The sequence below is a fragment of the Leopardus geoffroyi genome, chromosome X (genome assembly GCF_018350155.1).
Source record: "Leopardus geoffroyi isolate Oge1 chromosome X, O.geoffroyi_Oge1_pat1.0, whole genome shotgun sequence".
In the NCBI taxonomy this organism is placed as follows: domain Eukaryota; kingdom Metazoa; phylum Chordata; class Mammalia; order Carnivora; family Felidae; genus Leopardus; species Leopardus geoffroyi.
Window position 1 is genome coordinate 89,801,522 of NC_059343.1, and position 27,543 is coordinate 89,829,064.

General features: G+C 41.6%; 1 protein-coding gene and 1 non-coding gene across 2 annotated transcripts; both read right to left on the bottom strand.

Moving 5' to 3' along the window:
- Nucleotides 1-1,452: 1,452 nt before the first annotated feature.
- Nucleotides 1,453-1,559, bottom strand: LOC123595497. Its single transcript, XR_006711199.1, has one exon. It is a non-coding gene; the product is annotated as a U6 spliceosomal RNA (small nuclear RNA).
- A 7,854-nt stretch (nt 1,560-9,413) lies between these two features.
- Nucleotides 9,414-27,124, bottom strand: IRS4 (insulin receptor substrate 4). The gene is made up of 2 exons (XM_045471646.1): nt 23,307-27,124; nt 9,414-11,973 (listed from the first exon to the last, which is right to left on the bottom strand). Exons 1-2 carry the CDS (start codon nt 27,073-27,075, stop codon nt 11,969-11,971), a joined length of 3,774 nt encoding a protein of 1,257 aa, XP_045327602.1. The 5' UTR covers nt 27,076-27,124; the 3' UTR covers nt 9,414-11,968.
- Between the last annotated feature and the right edge of the window lie 419 nt (nt 27,125-27,543).

The window sequence follows — 27,543 nt, forward strand, 5'->3', positions numbered from 1 at the left end:
ATAACTCCCTTATTTTGTGTTAAATAGCATTTTCACTCGCTTGACATTTTTAAAATTCTATTTATTTGGAGTTATTATTGCTTGCTGTGTGGATTACAATTAACATCTTAATTTATAATGATGTAGTTAAGATAGTGGCAACTCAATTTCAAGAGTATATGAAAGTTTGCTCTTATATAACTCCATTATCTGTCCCTCTTTATGTTTTTATTATAATAAAAATTACATCTTTACATATTGCATGCCCATCAACACAGATTTATAATTATTGCTTTATGCAACTGCCTTTAAATTAGATGAAAGAAGTTACAAAGAGTTATATATATATAAATATATATATATGTGTGTGTATATATATATATATATACTGTTTCTTTTATTCACCCATATAATTACCTGTACTAGTATTCTTTAGTTTTTCATGTGGATTTGAGTTACTGTCTAGTGTCCTTTCATTGCAACCAAAAGTACTCCTTTTAGTATTTCCTATATGACAGTCTGCTAATGATGAATTCTTTCAGTGATTGTTGATCTGGTGATGTCTTACTTTCTCACTCACTTTTGAAGGATAGTTAGGGTACCTGGGTGGCTCACTCAGTTAAGTGTCCAACTCCTGATTTCAGCTCAGGTGATGATCTCACTGTTCATGGGTTCAAGCCCCACATTGGGCTCTGCACTGATAGCACAGAGCCTGCTTGGGATTTTCTCTCTCCTTCTCTCTGCCCCTCTCCTGCTCATGCTCTCTCTCTCTTTCTCTCTCTCAAAATAAATAAAGTTTAAAAAAAATCTTCATTTTTGAAGGATAGTTCTACCAGAATATGATACTTTGTTGATAGCGTTATTTTCTTTTAGCACTTAGAATATATTATCCCAATAATTCTAGCTTCCTTGGTTTCTGATGAGAAATTGGCTAGTAATATTATAAAGGATCCCTTGTACATGACAAGTTGCTTCTGCCTTGCTGCTTTGAAGATTCTCTCTGTTTTTGACTTTTGACAATTTGATTCTAACGTATGTTGGTGAGATTCTTATTGAGTTATTTCTATTTGGAGTTCGTTGAATTCTTTGCATGTGCAGATTAATGTATCACATCAAATTTTGGTAACTTTTGGTTATCATTTCTTCAAATGTTCTTTCTGCCCTTTTGTCTCCCTCTTTTCCTTCTGGGATTCCTGTTATCATGTACGTTGGTTCACTTGACCATTCTCCATAGGTCTCAGATGGTTCTGTTCAGTTTTCTTCCTTCTTTTTTCTTTCTCTTCTTCATACTGGATCATCTCATTTGACCAATTGTCACATATGCTGATTCTTCAGATATATTGTTGAGCCCCGCTAATGAATTTTTCATATCAGTCTTTCTACATTTTAACTCCAGAATTTCTTATTGTTTTTTTTTTTGCAAAGTGTTTACTTTTTTCTTCTTCTTTTTCTAGTTTTTATTTAAATTCTGACTAAAAATATGGAAGCTTCACGAATTTGCATGTCAGCCATGCACAGGGGCCATGCTAACCTTCTCTGTACCCTTCCAATCTTATTACATGTGCTGCCAGAGTGAGCACTCCTATCGGTTGTTTTAAAATAATTTCTATCTTTAGGTTAACATTCACTATTTAGTGAGACATAATGTTTGTATTCTCATGATTTCCTTTACTTTTAAGAAAACTGAAATTGCTGATTTAAAGTGATTGTCTAGTTAAGTCCAAAGTCAAGACTTCCTCAGGCTCTGTTTCTGTTGACTACTTTTCCTATACATGGGCCATATTGTCTTGCTTCTTTGAATGTCTCATAAATTTTACTTGAAATTTAAGGGCACCTGGGGGGCTCAGTCAGTTAAATATCTGGCTCTTGATTCTGGCTTAAGTCATGATCTCACAGTCATTAGATCCAGCCCCATGTCGAGCTCCACACTGATTCTAGAGCCTGCCTGGGATTCTCTCTCTCCTTATGCCCCTCTCCTGCTTGCACATGTGTGCCCTCTCTCTCTCTCTCTGTCTCAAAATAAACATTTGAAAAAAGAAAATTGTAAATTTAAAATAATAATGTGATGACTTTGTATATAAAATGTCCCCCAATAAATGATTTGTTGTTGTTGCTTGTTTGTTTAATGATATTTCTGTACTAATTCTGTAAAAATTTGTATTCTTTGTCATGTGTGTCCACTGAAGTTTCTGCCCACTTAGATTAGTGTCCAGATAATTACTTTACAGAGATTTATTTAAATGCCTGGAGCCAGTAAATCTCCCAGTCATTGCTGAGTGGCTCTATGAGCTCACTGGGGTACATCTTCAACATTCAGCCAGGCAGCTTACAACCCTCTTTTAGCCTTTTCCTCCTGCTTGTATAGAATCCTACAGGTTAGGCAATGGTGAGAACTTTTGAGTCTTCTCAGATCTCACATGAGCATGTGCACAACTCTGGGCATCCCCTCATCACTACACCTGTTCTTTTCCCTCTAGGAAAACATTTCAGAGTTTTTCAGAGCCTCCTATGGACATCATATATTCTGGATTTTCTTCTTAAGATTTTTAGTAAGCTTATTATTTATCTCAACTGTTCTCCACAGTCTGAGGCATTGCAATATTAAACAACTAATAGTGATTGATTTTACCAAATGCTCCCAGGGAAAAGTTTGTTGGCATTGGCACACCTCTGTGTTATGTTTAACACAGACAAGTTTTTGTGAGTATTTTCATCCTGGGAACCACCAAACAGGTCAATAGTGGCAGTCATTTGGGAATGAGTTTTTGAAGGAGCTCCTACCTTTTTATGCCCACTCCAATGGCTGGTTGGTTTTCACAATGATTGAGGGCTATTAGTATTCCAGGCTACCACATAGCTGGGTATGAGAAGATGGCAATAGGGCAAGTCAAAACACTACAAAAGTCATTGTCCTTACCAAGATTCAACTGGTTTTTGTTTGTTCTTGAGGAAACCATTCCTGCATTGCTGCAAGTCTTTGGTTAATTTCCAGAGTTCTAAAAAAGTTGATTCTGACCATTTTTGTCAGTCTGATGCCTTGGGGAGAAAGAATTTTCAGAGGTCCTTATATTCCCACTGATGTCCTCAAGTATTCTTTAAAGACATTTAAGTAATAAGACAAATAGTTCATAAATTTACCCACGTAGTTTCCATTTTCAGTCACCTCATTCTTTTGCGTAGATCTATATTTCCATCTTGTTTAAGTTTCCATGCATAAGAAACTCCCTTTCTTAAAAGAGCAGGCTGCTGCTGACAAATTCCTTTAGCTGTTCTATATCTGAAAAAAAATATTTATTTCACTACTGATTTTGAAAGCTCTTTTCACTAGATATAGAATTCTAGTAGACTTTAAAAAAAAATCCTATTGGAACTTTAAAGATGTTGATCTAATGTCTTCTTAATTGCACAATTTCTTTTTTTTTTTTATTTTAATGTTTATTTATTTTTGAGGGAGAGACAGTGAATGGAGGAGGGGCAGAGAGAGGGGCAAACAGAGAATCCAAAGCAAGCTCCAGGCTTTGAGCTGTCAGCACAGAGCCTGATGTGGGGCTCAAGCCCACGAACCATGAGATCATGACCTAAGCTGAAGTCGGATGCTTCACCAACCGAGCCACCCAGGCTCCCCTAGCTTGCACAATTTCTAATGAGAAAGCTTCTGTGATCTTTATCTTTGTTCCTCTGCCCATAATGTGATCATGATGTGTTTTGGTGTAGTTTCTTCATGTTTCTTGTGTTTTGTATTTATAAAGCCTCTTGGGCCTGTGGATTTACAGTTTTCATCAAATTTGGAAAATTTTTGTCCCTTATTACTTAAAATATTTTTTCTGATATTCCACCTCTCCTGCACAGACTTCACTCACATATACTAGCACACTTGAAATTGTCCCACAGTTCACTATTCACTATAGCCCTGTTGTTTTTTTAAGTTTATTTATTTATTTGAGAGAGAGAGAGAGAGCAAGGTAGGGGCAGAGAGAGAGAGAGAGAGAGAGAGAGAATCCTAAGTCGGCTTTGCACTGTCAGTGCAGAGCCTGATGCGGGGCTCAATCTCACAAACCATAAGATCATGACCTGAGCCAAAATCAAGAGTTGGACACTCAATTGACTGAGCCACCCAGATGTTCCTACCCTGTTAATTTTTTGTTCCTTCTCTTTTCTATTTGTTTTATGTTGAATTGACTTTATTGCTGTGACTTCAAGTTGAACAATCTTTTCTTCTACAATATCTTATTTGCCATTCATGCCATCTAGTACGTTTTTTCATCTCCAAAATTGTAGTTTTCATGTCTAGCTGTTCAATTTATGTCACTTATACATCCTTCCTTGTTCTAATTAATATTTGTTATTTTTTATATATTTTTATATAATGTTTTAATGTATGTTATAATAACTGTTTAATGGTCATGTATACTAATTCTGTCATCTGTGTTATTTTTTTGGATAGGTTTCCATTGATTTTACTCTTCATTATGGGTCATATTTCTCTGTTGTTATTGCTGTTTTTTGCATGCTTACTAATTTTTTATTTGGTGCCAGAAATTGTGATTTTATCTTGTTGAATGTTGGATATTTTGTAATTTTATTCTTTATTGGATATTTTGTAATTTTATTCTTTATTGGATATTTTGTAATTTTATTCTTTAAGGTTTTCTTTTTTTTTAGAAAACACTTAAATTATTTGAAAGCTGTTCCTTTCAAATTTGTTTGTAAGATTTCTTAGGTAAGTCTGGAGCACTGCTCAGTTTAAGACTAACTTTCCCCGATACTGAGGCAAGATCCTTCTGAGTATTCTATCCAATATCCCATATCCAATGCTTGAGGTTTTTCCATTCTGGATGATAGGACACATGTCCTACTTCTGAACCTGTGTGAGTGCCAAGCACTGTTACCTCTAATCCTTTCAGGTGGTTCGTTCTATGGCCTCAGATAATTTCCTCACATGTCTGGTGTGATCAGTATACTGTTGACTACTCAAGGACAGCCATCTACAGATCTCTGGCGTTCTCTGTGAAGCTCCTTCCTCTAGGGGACTGTATGTCATGAATTGTAGCCATCTTGACTTCCTTGTGCTTAAAAGTCCGTCTCATTAATTCAAGGAGCTGGTTTGGGTTTCCCAACCATGCACCATTGCCTGAAACTGCTCTCAAGGTAGTAAGACAAGGCAATTGTAGGGCTTACCAAGTTTGTTTTCACCTTATAGGGATCACTGCCTTTTGTTGATGCTTGGTGGCTTGAAAACCCTTGTTTCATATTTCGAAGGGTTTTTATTTTGTGTTTATTCAGGTGGGAAAGTAAATCTGGTCTATCTTGACCAGAAGTGGAGGTCTTATCTCTCATTGCTTACAGTAATTTGGTGCCAGAATAGGGTAATTATTCATTACAAGAGTACATCAAAACTGGGGCGCCTGGGTGGCGCAGTCGGTTAAGCGTCCGACTTCAGCCAGGTCACGATCTCGCGGTCCGTGAGTTCGAGCCCCGCGTCGGGCTCTGGGCTGATGGCTCAGAGCCTGGAGCCTGTTTCCGATTCTGTGTCTCCCTCTCTCTCTGCCCCTCCCCCGTTCATGCTCTATCTCTCTATGTCCCAAAAATAAATAAACGTTGAAGAAAAAAAAAAAAGAGTACATCAAAATCATCCTAGAGGATTTTTTTTACTATGTGGTACATAGGGATTCTAATGTAGGGTCATCGGGTGTGTCTTTTGTAATATGACTATTTCTATTAGGAGAGGCTGGTCTTTTGTCTCAGTTGTGATTTAGCAATTAGAATTTTGGGTAATATTTTTTCTCATTAATTCTGGCAAGATAAAGTTTTACTTTATAATAACTGGGGAAAGTAGGAAATGGGTTTAAGTTTCTGAATCCACAAAGTGAAATATTATGATCACTATTGGTGTAGTGAGCATTTCTTGGTGGAGGTGGACAAGGAGGCAGAAGAGAAGATCCCCTTGTCAAGTCCTATGTGGCAAACTCTCGCTTTCCATGGAGTATCATGGGTCATAAACTCTAGACTAGGAAGAATTATTTCTAATCATTTTATCCTGTCCTCCTACCAGACTTCCTATCAGGACTTTAATAGCTAGGAAAGGTGATTAAAATAATTTCTCCATGGGAAAGAACTGGGTGAATGGAGAAATGGTTGGAAGGGTGATAAAGCTTGGTCTACACCATGCCTAAGATCCCTTGTAGTTCTAAATCCAATTCCAGAATGACAACTATAGTTTTCTAAGGTGTTAAGGAACCAGATGAAAACCCTTGACAACTCCAGTGTTCACCAAGTGTCACTGTCACACTCCCACAAAAAGAGATAGTAGTCTTGCAAAAGAGGTTTTTGCAGTATTGTTATTTTACATGGGTTTTATCTACTGTGTAATGAATGTGATATATTTAACTATAATTCTAAAGCACCACCACCAATACTGCCTGTCTTCCTAGAATGAGAATTATCCTAATATAAAGAAGAAAAAAAAAATAAAAAAGCAAGGTCAGACAGATTGTTCCTAAACTCCTTCTGAGAAAGTGAAAAGAAACAATAACAAAAATACGAGCATGAAGAACAAACTGAGGGTTGATGGGGGGTGGGAGGGAGAGGAGGGTGGGTGATGGGTATTGAGGAGGGCATCTTTTGGGATGAGCACTGGGTGTTGTATGGAAACCAATTTGACAACAAATTTCATATATTGAAAAAAATAATAATAATAAATAAATGTTATAAAAAAAATATGAGCATGAATATAGGCCTACATGTATTCAATTCCCTGAAAATGAGGCAGAAAGTACAAAAATTTTGAAAAGCTTCTTGGACTTACAGAAGGAACTATAAGTTTCACATTTTTTTTCTCTGTAGACATTTAAGAATCTGCTTTCCATTTCAGTATTTCTTTGCACCTTTTGTTATTGAAATGCTAATTCAGATCACTGCCAGTGAAATAGACAACACTGTGATGGATATTCTGAGATTGAAAAATCGAGGGGATTGCTTCTGGTTCAGTTCTATGGCCCTAAATGTTTAATATTAAGTTAGACCAGTAGTCTCCTCTTAGGTTCTCAGGACTTCATTCTAAATAAGTTTCCTCCATTTATATAGCACAGCACTGATGTTCCTGACAAATTCCAATGTAACATGCAACAGTGGTTCCTAATTGCTTTAGCATTTATCATGCACAAGAGACAGGAGGAAAGTTGTCTCATTTTGTACAGCTCAGTTGCATTTCTTATCTCTGAAGTACACTTAAGCAGCAAACTGGGACTTAAGGTAGCTGCCTGAAAACCAGCATCCATTAACATGCATGTCTTGGAGAGGATATGAATTGGTTTTTCTAAAACAGAATACAGTTCAACTTCATTCTGTGCATTAATTTTGCATATTTCTCTTTTGCACATTTTATAAATTAGGGGTTCTGATCTCTGGCTTACCCACACAGATTCCCATGCTCACATTTTCCAGGTTCTGCCTTTGGGCAGTTTTGTTTTCAAAATATTAAAAAAAAAATTTAGGTGCATTTCCAAGATGCCTTTTGGGTTCAATTAGCACCTAGTAATATTTTTCTAAGCAGTCACTGGACGTGCTTAACTAGTGTGTACTTAGGCATGTTTTACCTGATAAGTCTTCTGAATAGGTTTGATGCTTTAAAGAAACAGTACCATTTCACATTCTCTAGTGAGCATGTGGTTAAGATGTAGGAGACCAGGGAAGTGGAGCAGCAGAGTTCTGTTCAGGCACTCCACAATGTAGATCTTTCTAGGTAGTGAGTTCTGCTGATGGTTTAAGAAGCCTCACTGACTCTGTCCACTGTTCCAGGAGTTCAAGTCCCATTAAGATGTGAATCACCAAATGAGTATACAGAGATCATGTAGTCTTGGTAAGCACAGATGTGCCCATGTCTTTGAGGGGCTGTTTTAAGATGAACAAACTATATTTGGGCTGTGTTCTGACAAATACAGATTGCCTCTCTTACAGTGAGGACTAGGGCTAGAGTCATATATAATCTGTGATGTTGAATGAACATATATATATACCCCTTGATTATTAGTTTTTTAATGACGAAGGCAGTCTAATTATACCTTCCCATGGTGATATTCTTTATACACAATTCAGGTACATCAGTAAGGTCAAGTTGCACAATGAACTCAACTGTCTGCAAATATACAATATAGCTCGTGGATTATGCACATAATGTGAGAACTGACTCCCTACCCTGTTCCCCATCTGACTCCACAGATCCGTCCCCACTGCCCATTGATCCTTGGTCAAGCATTGGTCCCAAAGTCTTACTTTCACTGCCCTTCTGTGTGACAAGGGTGATTTGGTAGAGAAAACAATCAGGGAGGGAATTATTTTTCTAGTGTTCCTTTAAATCTTTGGTTTCTGATAAGGCTGACAATATGATTTACTAATATATTCTTGATATTCAACCCATCCATCCTTCTATCTGCCGTCAATGCAAAAATGTTTTCTGTTCACCGGTGTTTTTTTTTTTTTTAATATATTCATAGTTGCCTTCCCAGTGGTTAAAAATAAGTACATTTGACCCTTGAACAACATAGGTTTGAATTGTGCACGTCTGCTTATACATGGATTCTTTTTAACTGTAAATACACTACAGTACCATAATGTATTTTCTCTTCTTCACGATTTAAAAAAAAAATTTTAATGTTTATTTTTTGAGAGAGACACAGAGCATGAGTGATGGAGGGGCAGAGAGAGACAGAGACAGAATCCGAAGCAGGCTCAAGGCTCTGAGGTGTCAGCACAGGCCCCACGTGGGGCTTGAAGTCACAATCGGTGAGATCATGACCTGAGCCGAAGTCGGATGCTTAACTGACTGACCCACCCAGGCGCCCCTCTTCTTTATTATTTTCTTAATATTTTCTTTTCTCTAGCTTTCTTTATTGGAAGAATACAGTATACAATACATATAACATACAAAATACATACTAGTGGACTGCTTATGTTATCAGCAAGGCTTTCAGTCAACAGTAGGCTATTAATCGTTTAACTTTTGGGAAGTCAAAGTCACATGTGAGTTTTAGACTGTGAAGGGGTCGGTGCCCCTAAGCCCTGTGTTGTTCAAGGGTCAACTGTAAATGAAAAGGGAGTCAATTAAAAGGCAAGAGTAAGTGGCAAAGGAAGGAGACAAATGAAGACTGTAAATGATTGCCTTAACCTCAGTGAGTAGTCAATTCAATATATATTTCACACATCACAGCCGACATGAAAACTCAGGTGTTCTCCACATTTGGAGAATCAAGAGTTCGTGTGATGACACCACTGAAAAGCCTCACGTTTCTAAGCATAGTAACTTCTCTCCAAACCCTAAATTATCCCAACAGCTTTTTCTGAAAAAATGCAGTCAGCGCTTCCATGGAGCAGAAAAACCTATTTATAACAGAGTAGAGAAAACACTATTAAGAAAAATGAGTCTCCGCACACCCAACTTCCATGAACACATTTATTGCAAGTAGCTCTATGGAAAGGCAAGTCAGATATATATATAAACACTATACAAAGTTGCAAGATTGTCTCCCAAAACGGCAAATGAGATGTTTACAAAGAAAGGAGAGTATAAGAGTATTTACAGAAGAAGACAAAGCCAGAGCAACTGAAAGAGGATATGTGAAGCAGAAATAGCAAATGTGTTAGTTGTTACTGACCAAATGAGTATGTCTGATACCAAATTAAATGCAGAGGTCACACACACACACACACACACACATACAGAAGACACACACACACAGACACACACACACACACACAAATCGTTCCATCATTGGTTTTTCTTAACAGCAGTATAAACTGGTAGCTGGAAGGTAAGCAATATGTTGGTACGCATATTCTACAAGGATCCCGCCAGCACAATACTGAATAAATTAGTTGTGTCTGTAAACTAAGAAGTAGTGTCAAGAAGACTGCATATTTGTTATGCTGTACTGTGACTATTTGTACCTGTTACTATTTGGATGTACTGTTGTCTATGAGGTCTCCTGTTCATTTATTCAGCAAAGTGTTAACATCCGTGCTGTACCCTGTCTGCTGGCAGCCCCAGAACCTAATATCCAAATAAAGCAATATAGCCTTTCCCCCTTCAAAGCATCTTTTCTTTCCCCGATTCTGAACGATTGTGACTGGAAACTTACTTGAAAATAAAGTGGTGACAGAAGGCGTGAAGAAAGGCTGCCTGAAGAGTGCACTGTTACCAGGATGAACAAAAGCCACACTGCACTATTTGATTACGTGGGGAAAAGAGAAGAGTCTGAAGGAACTGAAGGAGGGGTTGGGACTGCGGTCACATCCTCACCTCAGCGCCATTCACAAGGGAAAAACGGAGCCCCCCCCCATCCCTCTGGTTGGTAGGCAAGGAAAAAACACAAGTCAACTCGGTTCTTCAGCAAAGTTAGTATAGCAACATGTACTAGAAGCCTGCTTGAAAATAGAAGTACACGCTCAAAGACATCAAAACCGAGCGGCAAAAAACTTGAGGTGAATATTACACTACTTCAAAGTTGCACATTAACTGCGAAGCAATTTTTTTTAAACAGAGTTACGCACAACAGGTACATCTACAATCACATGTACACAGGTACACGAAGGTGTACGTATACATGTGTCCACACACACTAGCACTCACACAGTTAGACAGACACTCACACCCATCTGTGATATGATGAGGTTTGCCAGTGATGGCACAAGTCACGGCTGGTGTGCCACCATGTAACAAAGCTCTAAGCAAGCTTCAAGACCTTTGTACCTATCCTCTGTGATCACCACCTGTTAGTGTCATGTTCTCAAAGGTCCAGGTTCCTAAAATCTTAATTCAGTTTCCATCAGAGGCAAGCAAAAACAGGAGGAGGAAGCTTGCTCTGATATTTTAAAATTTGATACATCTTACCTAGGTTCGTCATCCAAAGGAAAACGAGACCTTGTAAGAGGTTCCTTTTGGCTTGAGTTTTAGTTCGAATACTGATTGATACATACACACTAATTTCTTAAATATGGGAAACTGATATTTTTATAGGAGCCCTGGGCATAGGAGGGAGAGTGTGTGTCCAGGAGAGAGCCAGAAAGAGAGGAACAGTGGGAAGGGGGTTGGTGAAGGGGGCCGAGAGGCCTAGAGAGGCAGAGAGGGGCTTTGTGAGGAGGCTCTGGGTAACTTTGCTTCTTCGAGGGGAAAGATGTAGGTTTCAAAATTTTTTAAAAGCAATTTTGGAAACGCTCAATTGATTTGTGAGAAGAACATCACAGTGCTGTATGAACAAATAATCTGTTTCTCAGTTCTGCCTTTAAAAATGTTGGAAATGTTCATTCAAGATAGAAGTTTGGTTGACGTTGAATGTGGACAGAATGTTGCAGTTTTGTTACTGATCAAAAACTGACATGATCTGTCCTTTGGTCCTGCCTTTAAAATATTGGAAATGTCTCATCAGGATTATCAGTTCAGTTAACATGTAACTCCTTGATCAAGAAATGATTTATGTATGTAATACTCAGAAGAAAAAGATTCCAGATCATACCTACCTTCTCATTAACGTAACTTTTTTTTCTTTTTCTGCTCTTGTTTGAAGGATTTTCAACTTCAAAACTAAATCTAAGTATTATACATCAGTAAAATTGGTGTTGGCCACATTTACACATCTGTAAATAACATTTTTTTAAAGAGGGAAAGGAAAGAGTTACAAGAGAGGCTTGCTTTTATAGTATTTGTTTCTTTTCAAAGAGACAGATTAGGGGCGGGGAGGGAAACCAGAAGACAAAAACAAAGTACAGTGTGAATTTCTTAATTCAAAATTACTTGATCCATAAGGCAGCAGTACGAATGACCTGTATTAGGATCATTCACCTGCCTGTATCCACTTGTCGGCTTTTATAGAAATTCAAGCTGCTTTCTATTCAGAAGCCTCTGAATTCTCTTTCTTTTAGGGAGATCTGGAGTAGACAAAGATGAAACTCCATAAGCATCACTTTTCTTCTAGAATGTGTTTTTGTGGCAATGTAATCACTCTAGAAAAACAAGACGACAAAACAAAAAGTTACTTTCAAAATTAAAACGTGAAGTGCTTTCACCCCCACCCTGTTCTAAAGTGAACCCAAATCGAACTAGTAGTTTTTGTGAGCCACGCTGAGGAGACTGCTTTGGCATAGGCATGGCAAACTATCACCGCCTGTGACCAACACTAGTGCAAGCCTGGCAAAAATGCAAGGGCAGTTCTTCCTTTTGCCCCCAGGCTGTCCCTCTGACATTTCTGGTGGAAGGCAACTTTGTATTGCGCGCACTGTTCTACCTCCTCCCAGAGGGGCTGTCAAGTGAGCCAGGCATTGGGCAAAGAGAAATTTTTTCTTCTCCTACATGCTTGATTATGCCCTCAACAGATGACGTGGCACAAGTCAATGGATTTAAGCACAGGGGCGCCTGGGTGGCTCAGTTGGTTAAGCATCTGACTTCGACTCAGGTCATGATCTCACGGTTCATGAGTTGTAGCCTGGCATTGGGCTCTGTGCTGTCAGCTCAGAGCCTGCTTTGTTCCCCTCTCTCTACCCCTCCCCTGCTTGCGTTCTCTCTGTCTCTCTCAAAATAAATAAATGAACTTAAAAAAAAAAAACACTGAAAAAAAAAAAGGATTTAAGTACAGCCTTCATGACAGTCTCCAGACTTGGTCACTGACATTTTTCCTAAAAGAGCAAAGTGATACCTGTAAAGGAGATTTGGCTACAATCCTCATCTGTCTAATAAAAAGAAGCTCTGGTATTACTGTCTTGGACTTTTGCTTCTTGAGAGGGTGCGTGACCAGGAGTGGGACAAGAGGAAGGAGGTCTGGTACATTGAAGAACACACTGGACTGGAGGGGGATGGATGGGGATAAATGGTTAGGAAATTGATTATGGCATGCTAGTGTTCCTTTAAGATCAGATCATAGCAAAGTACCACACATTCTGTTTCATTATAACCAATCTAAAGGAATCCATGGTAAGCATCCCTCAAAGGAGGTTTCAAAGTATAACATCTTTTTTTTAAATTTAATTTTTAAAATATATTTTTTTAACATTTATTCATTTCTGAGAGACAGAGAGAGACAGAACATGAGTGGGGAAGGGGCAGAGGGAGGGAGACACAGAATCTGAAGTAGGCTCCAGGCTCTGAGCTGTCAGCACAGAGCCCGACGTGGGGCTCGAACTCACAGACCACGAGATCACGACCTGAGCCAAAGTCAGACGTTCAACAGACTGAGCCACCCAGGCTCCCCTCAAAGTATAACATCTTGTATTAAACCAGCAGTCAGTACACATTATAACTACTTGTTCTTTCCGAAGAGGTTTTAAAAATGTAACCAACTTGCAGGTGGATGAAGCATCAAAGGTCTCCATCCCCCACGTCCACCCATTTGTGGCTCTTAGTCCTAACCATTATATAGGGCTGTTCCTCCACATTAAAAGGTTTATTTTTTTTTTAAAAAATACACCCCCAGTTAGTAAAGACATTAAGTTTTCCTGTCAGCGGTGGGATTAGGAAATTTTAAGTTCTATGGATCTATCAGGTTTACACCAAGGATGGAAGGTGTCTGTGAGAGTTATCCGTGCGAGTGCATACGAGCAGCTCAATTATCTGCTGCAAAATGAGCATCATTGAATTGTGCACCAACCATCAGCTAGATATTTTTAATAGAAATGTAAGGTTAGAAAGGCATCTCACCTAATTTATGTTGCTGCTTTGTTCTTTTTTTTTTTAATTCAAGTTAATTAACATATAGTGTAGTATTGGTTTCAGGAGAAGAATTTAGTGATTAATCACTTACATATATATGCAGTGCTCATCCTGACAAGTGCCCTCCTTAATGCCCCTCCCCCATGTAGCCCATCCCCCCCGCCTCCTATATTATGCTAAGGAAATAAGTCAGTCAGAGAAAAGACAACTATCATGTGATTTCACTCATATGTGAAATTTAAGAAACAAAACAGATGAACATATGCGAAGGGAAGGAAAAATAAGATAAAAACCGAGAGGGAGGCAAACCATAAGAGACTCTTAAATACAGAGAAGAAACTAAGGATTGCTGCTTTGGTTTAATATGAAAACCAAACATGTTCATATATAGCACACTGCATGTACTTTAAAAATGATTTCTTACTAACCTAAGTAATACATCACATTCCACATCTTTTCTAAAAACATACAAATTAAGCCTCATATGACTACTGCCTCAACATTATACTACATCTGAAATTAGGAGCATTTGTTACTATTTGAGTTGCTTTACTTTCTTCTTCACTTGTGTTTAAATGAGACTCTACTAAAAATTGGATTCTTATTTCTTTTTTTAAATGTTTATTTATTTTTGAGAGAGAGACAGAGTGCGAGCAGGGGACGGGAAGAGAGAGAGGGAGACACAGAATCCAAAGCAGACTCCAGGCTCTGAGCTGTCAGCACAAGCCCGATGCAGGACTTGAATTCACAAGCTGTGAGATCATGACCTGAGCCGAAGTCAGATGCTTAAATGAGCCATCCAGGTGCCCCTTGGATTCATATTTCAATTGCTTCCCTGTAACAATTATACCTGCATGAAATGAATGCTTGATAACCTACTAAACCCTAGAATATAATGGTGGGATTCCAAGTTTACATTACAAAATATATTTGTCAACTCAATGCTAGGAGAAATGAATACTGCCATCCCAAACAAGATAATCCAAAAATAATTTAATTTCCTTTTGAAATGCATTGTGAGAATTCGAACCACATATTTACCTTTATAATCCTGTTTTACTCAGGCCAATATTAAAATGAGTTTACATTCCCTGAGCACATTCCAAAGGACAGGAGAAGGAAGTAACTCAGAAGCTTGCTAGGTGGCAAAGGAAAGCAATTCAGGATTTAAACTCCACAACAACGCTCTGCTCTGCACTCTGCTCTGTGCAATGAGTATCAAAGGGCTGATAATCACATCTTAGTTCTGTGTCTTGTTTATTTATTTTTTGTCCCTTGTTCATTTTGATGTCATTCCACCACCAGAAGCGTAAATGGTGATTTTTAAAAATGTGGCAAGTTTTTGACATGTTATTGCCACTCGATACTGACACGTTATAAATGATTGCCTTATTGGATATTCTTACTTTCTAATTAATCAAAGATCTTTTGAGTGATGAGTTAGTTCCACCCCTTTAAGTGGGAGGTATACTCTTCAAGTTCTTTTTTCTCTAAAAAACTCATTGGACTCTGATGGATCAAACATTTTCCTACTCCTCCCACCCCACCCCCCAAAAAAAACTGGCAAGTATTATTTTCTTCTCAAAACAAATGAAGCAAACTTTTCTATTTCAATTTGTATAATGCTATAAACCTGAACATTAATCTTTAATATACTAATAAAGCACACATGACTTCAATATCCCTGGAAATTTGTAGGGCGAGCCAAGAAAGCAGTTCCTCCAGGGCGTTCCAGACCTGTTTATACCAATCATAACCATGCCTCTATTGCAGTTTGAAGTCCAAAGCAGCAATAGTTCCCTTGCCCAGAGAAAGTCAAAGATATAACAAGATATCCAGTTATTCTGTCTTTCTCTTTCCATTCGTCCCAATCTCAATGCCTTAGTTATCTTTCAACTCCAATTTTCCTATAACTCAAAAAAAAAAAAAAGTTTTTCGAGTTCTTCTGAAAATTCCTCATTCCACTTATTAGTCAGTACACTACCCCTGCAATCAACTGGTGATCAGACTGGAGCAACCAAGACAAGTGTTGAAGCCAAACAGATGCAAGGAAACGAAGAGAAATAGAAGCATATACCGCAACGATGAATGCACAGTAACACAATTATATTATTTAGTTTAGTGGTGCCTCTGGCTTATATATAGCTCTTTTTTTTTTTTTTTTTCAATAAGAACAGATCATCACACCTCGCTGTACCCTGTGAACATAACAGGAGGGTGATTCTCTAGGAACTGGTAAAAATCTAAGTGCTGTCCCTCAAGGGTGAAAACTAGCTATAATTACTGCTAGTCTTTACAACACCAATCGTACCCCACTATTGTCTCCTTCCTAGATCAGAAGAGCAAACGCTTCTCCCCGTGGTGGCAATGGTTTGGGTACAGAAGTGTTGAAAGAATCCCTAAGGGAAATTGATGACACTTGTAAACCTCCATCTCCTCAAAGGTCAGCTCAATTGTTGCACACCTGCCCTTCGCCAGCGGGCCCCAGACGACTTATGTATGTTCATTCCAGCCTTGATTATCTGGATACAAAATATTTGGGGATCAGCTACAGCATTCTTACCCCAGGTCAGCTTCTCCCTACTTCCCAACACACACTTGGGCCACTTTGCTCTGCTGCCTAGTTACTGCAGACTTAAAGAATCCAAGTTACTAGAATTCTAATATAGGCAGTCTCTGATTTACAAAAGAGACATATTCCAAGGCTCATTGTCTAGTTGAAACTCCGAATAAATTATCCTCAGAGAAGCAATGTTGTAAATAAATGGTGGGTAGGTTCGGAGGTCCATCTACATGAACCTATATTAACCTATGCAGTTCTTAACCTAATAGAAGAACTGCTTTGACTCTACCCAACCATCACTTAAAATTACAACCTCATTTCTATAGGAAGATGTACTTGAGGCTTTGATTTAAGACTCCAGGGATGTAGCTCTTTTAACCATGGCAATGGGAAGAGTGTCCCCTCTAAACTCAAGTGGCTGGAATAACTGGGGATGGCGTGGCAGTAGAAAGGAAACTATGGTAAGAGCTTCAGCCACAATAGGATGTCCTTCATGGGGTGGGTGTGGGTGGGCTCTGGGGGTGAGGACTGTGTTGGTATGCCTCTGAAGCTGTAGGTACAACTTATGAAAAAGCAGAAGTGAAAAGTCACATTTATTGGTCAGACTTTCAAGGATACCATTGCTGCACATGGGAATAACTTTCTTTTTTTTTCCATTTTTTTAATGTTTATTTATTTTTGAGAGACAGAGAGAGAGACAGAGTGCTAGCAGGATAGGGGCAGAGAGAGAGGGAAACAGAGAATCCAAAGCAGACTCCAGGCTCTGAGCTGTCAGCACAGAGCCCAACACGGGGCTTGAACTCGTGAACTGCGAGATCATGACCTGAGCTGAAGCTGGATGCTCAACTGCCTGAGCCACCCAGGCGCACTGGGAATAACTTCTGAGATGAATGTAGAGATAGACTTCATTGATACTCTAAGGTTCAAGTCTACAAGTAGAAAATGAGTAACTGTAGAAAGGCAAATTATATAAATTGTGAAAACTAGCTAAAATGACTACAGTTTATGGGGAATCGGATATTCAGTAAACCAAGAAGGTCTGGCTAGCATCAGATGTACTGTGGCCAATCCAACCATGAAAATAGCTTTAAACACTGGCAAAGCCACCTCTGTGGCAACAAGTGATAGGACAGCGGGCAGTGCAGTCTTGGGCCCGCAGAGCAAGGAGCCCTTTGAGAAAGGCCCTTCCTGCAAGCTAAGCCCAAACTACTGTGAAACAGGAACAAGCAACACCTGGGGGAATGAGTCCTCCCGGAGCTCCCGAAGGACTCCCAGAGTGCTCCTCATCTTTTCAGCCAGAGAGATACCAGGAAAGGACATGGTTTCCTAAACTTAGGGACACAAATTTGGCAAAAGGCACATGAAGCTAAGACTCTCATAACACAACCAATGCACCCCTAACCCATGTGAAAGGGGTGTCAGGAAGCGAGGGGGAAAAATAGTAACTTTTTCATTTCACTAAAAAACATATAAGTACATGTTTTCCATTAATTCCACAAGGAATTAAGCCCTCAAGCAGAAATTACAAAGTACCTTCTAAAAGAACGCAAATCTATTACATCTACATTTGAAAAAATCTTGAAAAATTCCTGTTTCTCAAGTGTTCAGCATACTTTCCCAAAAGAAGATGGATATGTAAGACCTATAGCTGCACAACCAGTAACCAAGGCAGAATGGCTAGAGGACACATCTTAAGTTCAGAGAGCCAAGCACATTATCTTGGCAATTTTATCAACAGCTTTTAAATTAGCAAGCTGGTAGGTGTGGTGAAAATGGAATGTGTTGTCATGTATTCATTTTATTGTTATAAAAAGGTACCCTTTTTCATCTCTCAGTCCTCAGTCAGGACTAAGTGATATTTTCCAGTGAATGATCCTAACCATTTAAGAGCCTGGCCACACCTCTTAGACAAAACATACTGCAGGCTTTAATTAAGCATTTTACAAAAGCTATTTTCCAATACTGCCAATAAAATGTCTGGGCTATTTTTATATAGTCTTAAAGCATTTTTTAAAAAAAGGTGCTAAAGAAAATGAATTTAATTTTAAACAAGGATTTTTATGTCCCAAGGAGAGGATTTGATTTTCAAGACTTCTAAAATCTACTTGCCTGACTGCCAAAAGCAAGTTCGCTTTTTAAACAAATGAAGAGCATCTATATCTACCACCCCTTTTCTTCCACCTGTCTCGCTTTTTCCTATTTGCCCACTGTGACAGTTGAGATTCGAATATCAGATTTGATACACACGGAAAAATGAAATTAAAAGGGCTTTTTGCTTTAACTTGCAAATGCCGATGGATTATTGGGAAAACCAAAGATGTCTAACCTCTGGTAAGGAAATGACCATTAATGGAAGTTTACTGAATGCACTCTCATCTCGCTTCCATTCCTTTCAGTGTGTCCGTGGCATCCAACTAGATACACCATTTGTGTGGAGGAGGCAAAGATTAGCAAACGCCTCCCCAAACCAGATTTAAAGATGCAATTCCAGTACAGGTCAAAGTCTTTTATTCTAAAAGCCATGACAAACGGTTCAACGTAATGAAAATTACCCAAGCTCTGGCAGATGGTTCACAGCTGTAACACTCTAAATGAATTACTTCCCCCAAAATTCCTACTATCAAATTCAAGAAAACTTGTATTTTTTTCAATCCTTGCCTATATAATGTTTTTTTTCTCATTTTTCTTGATATTTAATCTTTCAAATTGGTCCAAGGAAGGAAAACATGTTCACAAGGTTGTATGTTACATTATGAATCCAGAAATACAGTTTCTCCGATGTCTTATTTATTTTATAACCAGTCTAGTGTATCTATATAATGATCTTTCATCAATAGGAAAAGAACAGATTGGACATATGATGAAAGGGACTTGAAATCAGATGCATGGGTTTGGTTTTCAGCTCTGTCACTTACCTCTTTGACCATGGGAAAATTCTTAACAGCAGCTTCAGTTCCAGTACCTACTGTCCCCCAGTAAAATAATGAATGAGTTTTGCAAATTATAAGGCCGTATGCAACTGTTAAACATTCCCTCAGCCAGCAAGTTGACAATTTAACAACAGCCCTTTTTAACTCACATGCAGTATTTATTTCTCCTTTATACTGGTCATTCTTATCTAATCCAATGTGAAGATTTTTGTGTCATTCTAAGGAAGCCTGAGTTTGTTCCCCAAACAGCTGCCTGCCAATGACTCTGAAGTATCTTGGTTCATGTTTGGTGATCTGGGAGAGGAAAGGGAAGCAAGAGGTCTTGTTTGTGTTTTTAGACACGTGTGATATTCTGTTGTGCTCAATTAAAGTCCTAGTCCTTATTTAAAGATGTTTTGCTAGTGGCCAAAATTTTTACCCTGGGAGCATCACTGTTAGAATGAATGTAAATGCGTAATGACTGCCAACAACTTTAGTGAACTTTAATTGAATGAGGTCCTCTTTAATTGTTATAGGTCAAACACCTCTACTCCAAAGGACTGTCCAATTTTTTTTTTCAGGGGGTAGGGGTAGATGTTGTCTAAAATAAGTGACCTTCCAATGGTGGCTGAAAATCTCCGCTATCCTGAAGATTTTATTCTAGTAATTTATAATAAATAACTCCAATACAACAAAAGGAATTTGCTTTCAGCACCTATAATTTAGAGCAAGAGGATTTGGCAGTAGTACACTGAAAAGAAGCTTACCCTTCCTTCATGCTAATAACAGTGTATAACATTTCAAAAGGTAGTTACTATGGATTTTTTCTTTCTTTTTGCTTTCTAGTAACAAGTGCTATCATAACATTACTAATTTGGCTGATCAATTCTATTGCCCCTTCTAGCGCTGTCCTTATTCCTCCTATCTCTGGAAAGGAAAAATCTGAGTTTTTCACCTTAAGTCATTTCAAACTATGAATTCTACCTCAGATACAGGAGAAGAGGCAAAAATGCATGTATGAGTCAAGAGTCAGACTAAACCAAATAAGAAACTACATTCTCCTCCCAAATGCTAATGCCGATAGCCCATGTGTTTAAAATGTGAAGACTCTCTGCCCTTTAAAAATTATTTAATTTATAAAAAAAGTCAAACCCAGGTTATTTTTCTGCGTGTTTCTAATTGTCTTGAATGGATGGCTTTAACACACCTACTTATATGCAATGTAACTATGGGTAAATGAGATTATATATTAATTTTGTGTTACATGAACAAAGGTGTCACACAGCTTTATAGTCTCACTTCATTTTGTTATAAACAGACCCAAACTGTAAGGATCCCAGCCCTGAACAACCATGTAAACCATTTTAAATGAAAGTAAAGACTAACTGAAAATTGGGATTTGAGGACAGACAACTTTAATTTAGCTTTGTGCCTCTAAAGGTAATAATAACAGTGTAACAGCAATGACAACAATGATATTAGTTATATAATAATTCATGTACAACACTTCCTATGTGCCAGGCACTGCTCTAAGCACTTGCCATAAATTAAAATTACCCTTCGAGATATATAACTCCTAATAAAGACTATGACTTTGTTCCTTTGTGAAAGAATATTTTTTCTCTTCTAACATGATGCATATATATGATACATATACACACATATATTTAATGTAGACACGACAGTGGAGAGAGATAAAAAATGGGTGAAAATTATTCTATAGCTTTATAGTAAAAAAAAAAAAAAAACCTATCAGAATTATCCACACTGTTCTTACCACTTCACAGACAACATTCTACCATATCAATTTACATTAAAATGGTAACAAAAGTTGTTTCCTGCAATACTTTCTCTCTATATGTCTTTCCTTTTATATATATATATATATATATATATATATATATATATATATATTTCAGCAACTTATGTGCCGAATCACTCTCAGGACCAATTTACTTTTGCAAGAAACTAAATCATCAGTTTAAACAGCTGAAACTTCACTTCAGTGTTAATCCAATCAGAAAATAAAACTATATTTGTAAACTGCTTTAAAGTCCCCAATGCTTCCACATTCATTCTCTTTTTTTAACCTAAGCACCCTCCTCCCTGCAAGATGCAGCCTCCTCTCTGTAGTCACTCAATAAAGTCAGGAATTTCTTCAATGGACAATACATTTAGAGAATAGCAAATCTCCAAAACAGCTATAAAGTCATTTGAAGCTATTTATAAATCAATAACTTAACTTGAAATGATGACAATTGGATCTAGATAATCCTTGGGAAGTCAGGGTTTATTTCAGGAACAAGTTTTCACTAATTGTAACCTTTGCTTAAACAAAGAGTATTGAAAAGTATAGACAAACCTCTATGAAAAGTTGTCCAGCCAAAGAACCACAGGGAAACAGGCAGCTAGGCACATCTACATTAACACCACAAACGGTAACTTCAGCAGCGAGGTTCAAGCCATAGCTTGAGACCAATTTCCAGATGTAATAAAATAGACCAGATGAATAAAATAGACCTGTTCCTGAAAAGCTGGTTATGGATTAAATTCTTGGAAATAGAATTCTCTATTTTAAATGCATGGGTCTGGTAGTAGTAGGTACCGCACGCGCGCGTGTGTGTGTGTGTGTGTGTGTGTTGGGAGGCGGGGGTCACAATTTAAAGGAGATCTGAACTGAATTCTTTGGCAAGCCAAAGCATCCTTTTGTCGTTTTAATGATTGCTGTTTAATATGTCCATGCCACAAATGTGAGTTTTTGAACGGCAAGTTTTCCAAAGCAGGGGAAGAAAGGGGAGGGGTTACACCTGCACTAAACAGGGAGCTTGTTAGGTGACTGTTGTGATCAGTCCCCAACTTGTTCTGCCTGATCAAGCACAGTGGGCAGAGATCCAATCACAAAAGAATTCCACAAAGCAAGCAAAGCAAAAATCTTCACTAAACTGGCTACTGGAATGGAAACTGCTGGGGTGCATCTCTTCCCTTCACTGGAAAAGAAGCACATTCTACTGAAGAGGAAAGGCACAGGCTATGGAGACATCATCTTCCAAAATCATTTCTTGAGCGTGTGTCTAAACACGCTGATAACAACATTGCATAATGTACACATGAGATTACTCAAGGTCTGCTTCTCAAATGTGACAGCTCCTACTCTTCCTTATTTCTTCCTTGGAAAAGTAACCCTTTAAGAAACTTCCACTGTTCCAGGGTAGGCTGCCCCTGGGGTCAGGTCTTCCTCCAGCCTTATTATGTTGCTTTACTGGATTTCCCAGAAGACATACCAATTAGATGTTTTCCATGCTTTTTAAACCTTTCAAACAATATTCATACCCATTATCAAGTTGTCACAAATCCCTCTTTTGGGGGAGTTATATGAAGAAAATGAGGCACAGCGAAGGTGGCTTGCCTGTCACTACGAGTGACAAGAAAGGAACACTCAAGGTTGTTGGCAATGTATCCTGTGTAAAAACAAAACAAATCAACACAAAAACACATTCCAGAGCCAAATACTGTCTTCTTTTAATCACTTGTTTCAGATTACTTCTGTTTTGTTCCCTCCAGACATTTATGCTAACAATGGAGATTTAACTTTGTTGGTAAATCACAGCAAACTAGCTTAGTAACAATGACCGCTTTTAAAAAGTAACAATGACTGATTTTAAGTGACTTTCAAAGGAAACGGTCTCCTTCCCCCAAATGTCACAGTCGATTATCACTGTTGAATATTCTGTGCTCTTATTAAACTTGTAATCAAATACGGGCATTTGTAGAAAAGTAGCTTTTACTTGTTGATTTGAAAATGAGTTGATGGGATCCAATTTATGGTATCCTGTTTGCAAAAAATCATTGTTAGGGAAAGATTTTGAAAGCATCCTCATGCTATATATATCCTTAAGCTTTTAATTACTCCTAAAAGGATGGAACCCATGTTTAAATGACAATCGATTCTTTTCCAAATAAAGAAATGTATGATTGGATCAAAGCTTAAAAGTTTTTCCAAAGATCACAAGGCACTGCACGAATACTGAAAACTGCATTCTACTTCTCCTGCTAAGTAGGCACCAGTTAATGAAATATTAATTCCCTTTTTCCTAACACCGTAGACATCGATTCATTAGGCAATAACCATTAACGTGGGGAAATGAATTCTAAAGTTACCAACCTCTGTGGGGAGAGTCGAACTTCTTGTTGTCTGGTCTGGCAAAGTCCATTCTCACGTATGTGTCGTCGTCGTCGTCGGAATCCTCTCGCTCCCGGGGAATCGGCACCCGGCGGCGGGGTGGTAGCGGTGGGGGGGCGGCCGCTGCAGCCCCGTTCTCATCTCGGGCCAGGTCTGCATCTGGGTTTGGGGCCCTCGGGTTCGAGCCACGGGCAACGTCTGGGGCCCCCCTTACCGCTTCGGCGGCAGCAGCGCTAGCAACAGGTTGGAACCGGCGGACGGAGGCGGAGTCAAGTCCAGCGGCGGCCTCCAAGCCTCTGGCGGCTGCACCGATGCCCGGGGCCGCGGCGAGGGCGGAGGCGGCGGCCAAAGCCCGGCCCACGGCTAAGGCTGGCGCAGCTACGGAGGCTAAGGAGGCGGAGAGGTCTCTCTCGAGGCTGTCGGTGGGGAAAGCCGAGACAGCGGCTCTAGCGGAGGCAAAGAAACTTTGCGAATGGCTCTGACGGCGTCTGCGCTCCAGCCCGTCTTCCTGCAGCAGCCTAGCCACAGGTGGTGGTTCAAAGCAGCGGCTGGGGGAAAGAGAAATGTCCATACAGCACTCAGAAAATGGGTCGACCACATAGATTCGACCTGTTTCAGCATCATAGCGAATGGCACTGTCAGCAAAAGGCACGGCTGGTGTCATTGCTGGATTGAAAATCACTTCGATGTAGTCACCCTCTTCCTCATTAGCATTACCACCTGTAGCACTGGGAGGAAGAGGCACAAATGGCCACCTAGCACCTTCCAGAAAGAGGGGGTTGGCACCTGGAAAAGCTCTTAATAGATTCGAGAGGCTGTGTGCTGGGTTCGGAAATGGCACTCTGAACTCAACATTCACATAATTAGAAAAGGCTGATGGTCTGGGGCCAGCAATGATACTCCACGAACCTGGCAGTCCTTGAATAAAGGGGGCTGGCATATTAGTATCTCTCTTAGTGAAGTCAATGTTGACGTAGTCACCAGAGCTGTCAGCTTCTCTCTGCTCACGTGTGGGTTTTTGTGATTTGGGCTTGATTTTATTTCCTTTTGTAATAAAAGAAAGGCGGTTAGGTCTCTTAGCCTTGTTCTTGGGGGGGCCGTTATCTCCAGGCTTTGAGAATGACCCCTCAACTGAAGGCTTTGAAACTGCGTCTTTGGGGCCCCTGTTAGATGAGGATTCTTTGTCTAGGCCCTTCCCCAGGAATTTTCCAGGTAACATTGGTACATACTCACTGTGGTCACTCTGTCCCAATGGGGAGCCCTGAAAGGGATTTGGCAGAGAAAAGTAAGAGCTCCAACTTTTAGAGGAAGAACCACCCTGAGGGTTTGGGGGGTTTTTTGGAATTGCACCGGCTCCGGGAGCCATAAACATATAGTCACTGTCACTGTCATTGTCCTTTGCCTCGTCATCCTTATCAGGATCAGGCTCTTTTGGAGGACTTGGGGCAGGTGGTGGGCTCACTCTGGGAAACATCATCATGTACCCTCTTGAATCTTCAAAAGGTGATCGAGAGTGGCGTTTTGAAGCAGAGAAGTTTTGAGGAGCCATCGGCATATAATCGCTGGAGCTTGCCAGAGGGGCGGCCACCCCTGGCCTCATTGGCACATATGGGTCATCTTCATCTTCATCAAAAGCTCTGGCTCTGTGGGGCCCCCGAGCTGCACCTTCTGGGGTCTCTGCCTCTTTGACTTCTTTGGCTTCTTTGCGTTCTTTTGTGGCTCCTCTGTCGGCACAAAAGTAGAGTCGGAACCTTCCCCCAGACTTCCCTTTACCACCAGTTGCTCCAGGTGGAGGGGGTGGAGGTGGAGGAGGTGGAGGTGGTGGCATTTGCTGCTGCTTGCTTTGAGTTAATTTGCCAAAGTAGGATCTTTTCTTCAGAGATTTTCCACGTTCACCACTGCCTTCGGGGGTCTTCCCACCTCCTGGGCCTTTGCCCCCTCCAGAGTTCTTGCCACCACCTGAGCCATGACCATCTCCAGATCCCTGCCCACTGCCCGAGCCATGTCCACCACTGGCTCCCTGGCCACTGCCTGAACCGTGCCCACCTGCAGTGCCCTGGCCATCTCCTGAATGCTGGTTTCCTCCTGCCCCCTGGCCCCCTGAGCCCTGGCCACCGCTTGAGCCCTGGCCACCACTTGAACCCTGGCCACCACTTGAACCCTGGCCACGTCCGGATCCCTGCCCTCCACCCGAGCACTGGCTTCCTCCTGAACTCTGGCTACTGGAGCCTTGGCCACTTGAGCCCTGGCCACCTCCAGAACCCTGGCCATTTCCTGAGCCCCAGTTATTCATGGGCATGTAGTCACCTTCGGTTCCTTCCTGATCCTCTTTGCCCTGAGGACTGTCTTCTTCCCCAGAGTTGCCAGGGCGAGATGCTTCAGAGGACAGGCAAGCTCTGTGGTTGGGGGCTTTTACAGGATGCGGGACACGCACCGGACTGGGTGTTGGGCGAAAAAAGCTGGCTGGCACTGAAATCGCTCTCCTGGACCTGCGCGCTCTGGGCAGGTGCAGTCTTCCTCGCCTGGAGGGGGGCACGGGCTCGTTGGGTGTTATGTAGCGCCTGGTGAGGAGCATCTCGTCTTCCCCGTCACCAATGGCCCTGAGGTGGCAAAACTGCTCAAAGCGGGACCTTCTCAGCCAGCCGCTGGGTTCCAGCGGGAGCGTGTCCAGGTGCCTCCTAGCGGACAGCAGGGTTAACAGGTGGGCGCCGATGCTGATGCTGTAGCTGCGGCAGCGGGCTCTGTATTCGTCTGCACACAGGGCTCTCATTTTCTCCAGAAACAGCTCGTGCATGTTTTGGGCCACCACGCAGTCATCGACCTGCATCCAGAGTTCCCCCGGACCGATGACGGTGGACCTACCGACTTCCAAGAAGAAATACTGCTCTGAGTGCCCGCAGCGACGGATGCTCAGGAGCTGGACGACCACGCTGGCCACTTCGGTGTTCAACCTCACAAAGACAACCTCCTCGTCGGTAAGACAGAGCCGGAACACGCCGCTCAGCTCTTTTCTGTGCCCCAGCCCCCTGGGTTTGACTATTACCTGCCACACATCTTTGTAGAAGGGTGGCTCCGCCGCCGCTGCAGCCGCCAGCGCGGCCGGCTCTCCATCCGGCTGCGCGCCGGGCGTGCCGCAGCGGCGGCGCTTGCTCTCGAGGATGAGGCGGCTGAGCAGCAAGTACCAGCTCTCTTGCTCGGACTCGTTCTCGGCCACCATCGCGAAGTATTCGTCCTGGGTAAAGAGGGCGATGAGGTGTCGGTACCTTGCGTCGGCCCGCTGGCTCACCGAGAAGCACTGGTACAGGGTGATCACGCGCCGCGGTGGGATGAGCGCGGGGACCGTGGCGCCGGAGGCGGCCGCCGCCGCTGCAGCCGCCGCGGCGCGGACACTGTGCCGGAACTTCCTGGCATTTTCGTAGTATTCCAGCCGAGCTGGGGCGTCTGCGGTCTCAAGTTTGAGCACGAAGTAGCGCCTGTGCCCATGCTTCTGCTTCCGCAGGTAGCCGCGTTTGCAGACTTCGTCCCCGACGGGGAGGTCCTCCTCATCGGACTCGGAGTCTGACCGGGAGCCAGTGGCCGTGGAGAGCCACATGGCTCCCGGACAAGACGACCCGGTCCCAATGAGTGCGGTCGGGGTGCCCGAGGAAAGAAGCGGGGTGGTCGCCACCGCAGCTAGCGCTGCCGCTGTTGCCGCTGCTGCAGCTCTCAGCCTCCTTGTCGCCTGGTCGCGAGCGAAGGAGCAACTCGCCATGGTGATGCACGATGGTTTTAAGGTGAGCGCGGGGGAGGGTTGGGGGAAGAGGCCGTCTAGCCCGACCGCCCTCCCCAGCCCCCTCCCGCTTCGGCCCCGCCCCCGCCCACTCCACTCAAAGCGCGCGGCGGCGGGCAAACAACACGTGACCACCGCCTCACGCGGCGGCCGCTGCGGCTCCTGCTACCGGCGCAGCGGAGGGGCACGAGCTGCGCCAGCAAAGGTGTACAGGGGAGGGGGGCGCCGGGACCGAGAGGCGGGGCCACCTCCTCCCCGACCTAGATACTCGGTGAATCTCCAGGCCTGTGGGCCTCGGGAGGACCGACGGGAGGAGGCGGGGCTCGCCGGCCACGCTGGTCCTAACCAGGAGTCCACGAAGGCACGAGGGGGCGGGAGAAGGCGGGAGGGGCGGAGGAGAGAGCGGCCAGCGGCCGGGGCCGGGCGGGGGCGCCACAGCCCGGGCTCGAT

Excerpts from the sequence above, each read along its gene's own strand:
- IRS4 (XM_045471646.1), bottom strand. The coding sequence starts at position 27,075 with ATGGCGAGTTGCTCCTTCGCTCGCGACCAGGCGACAAGGAGGCTGAGA.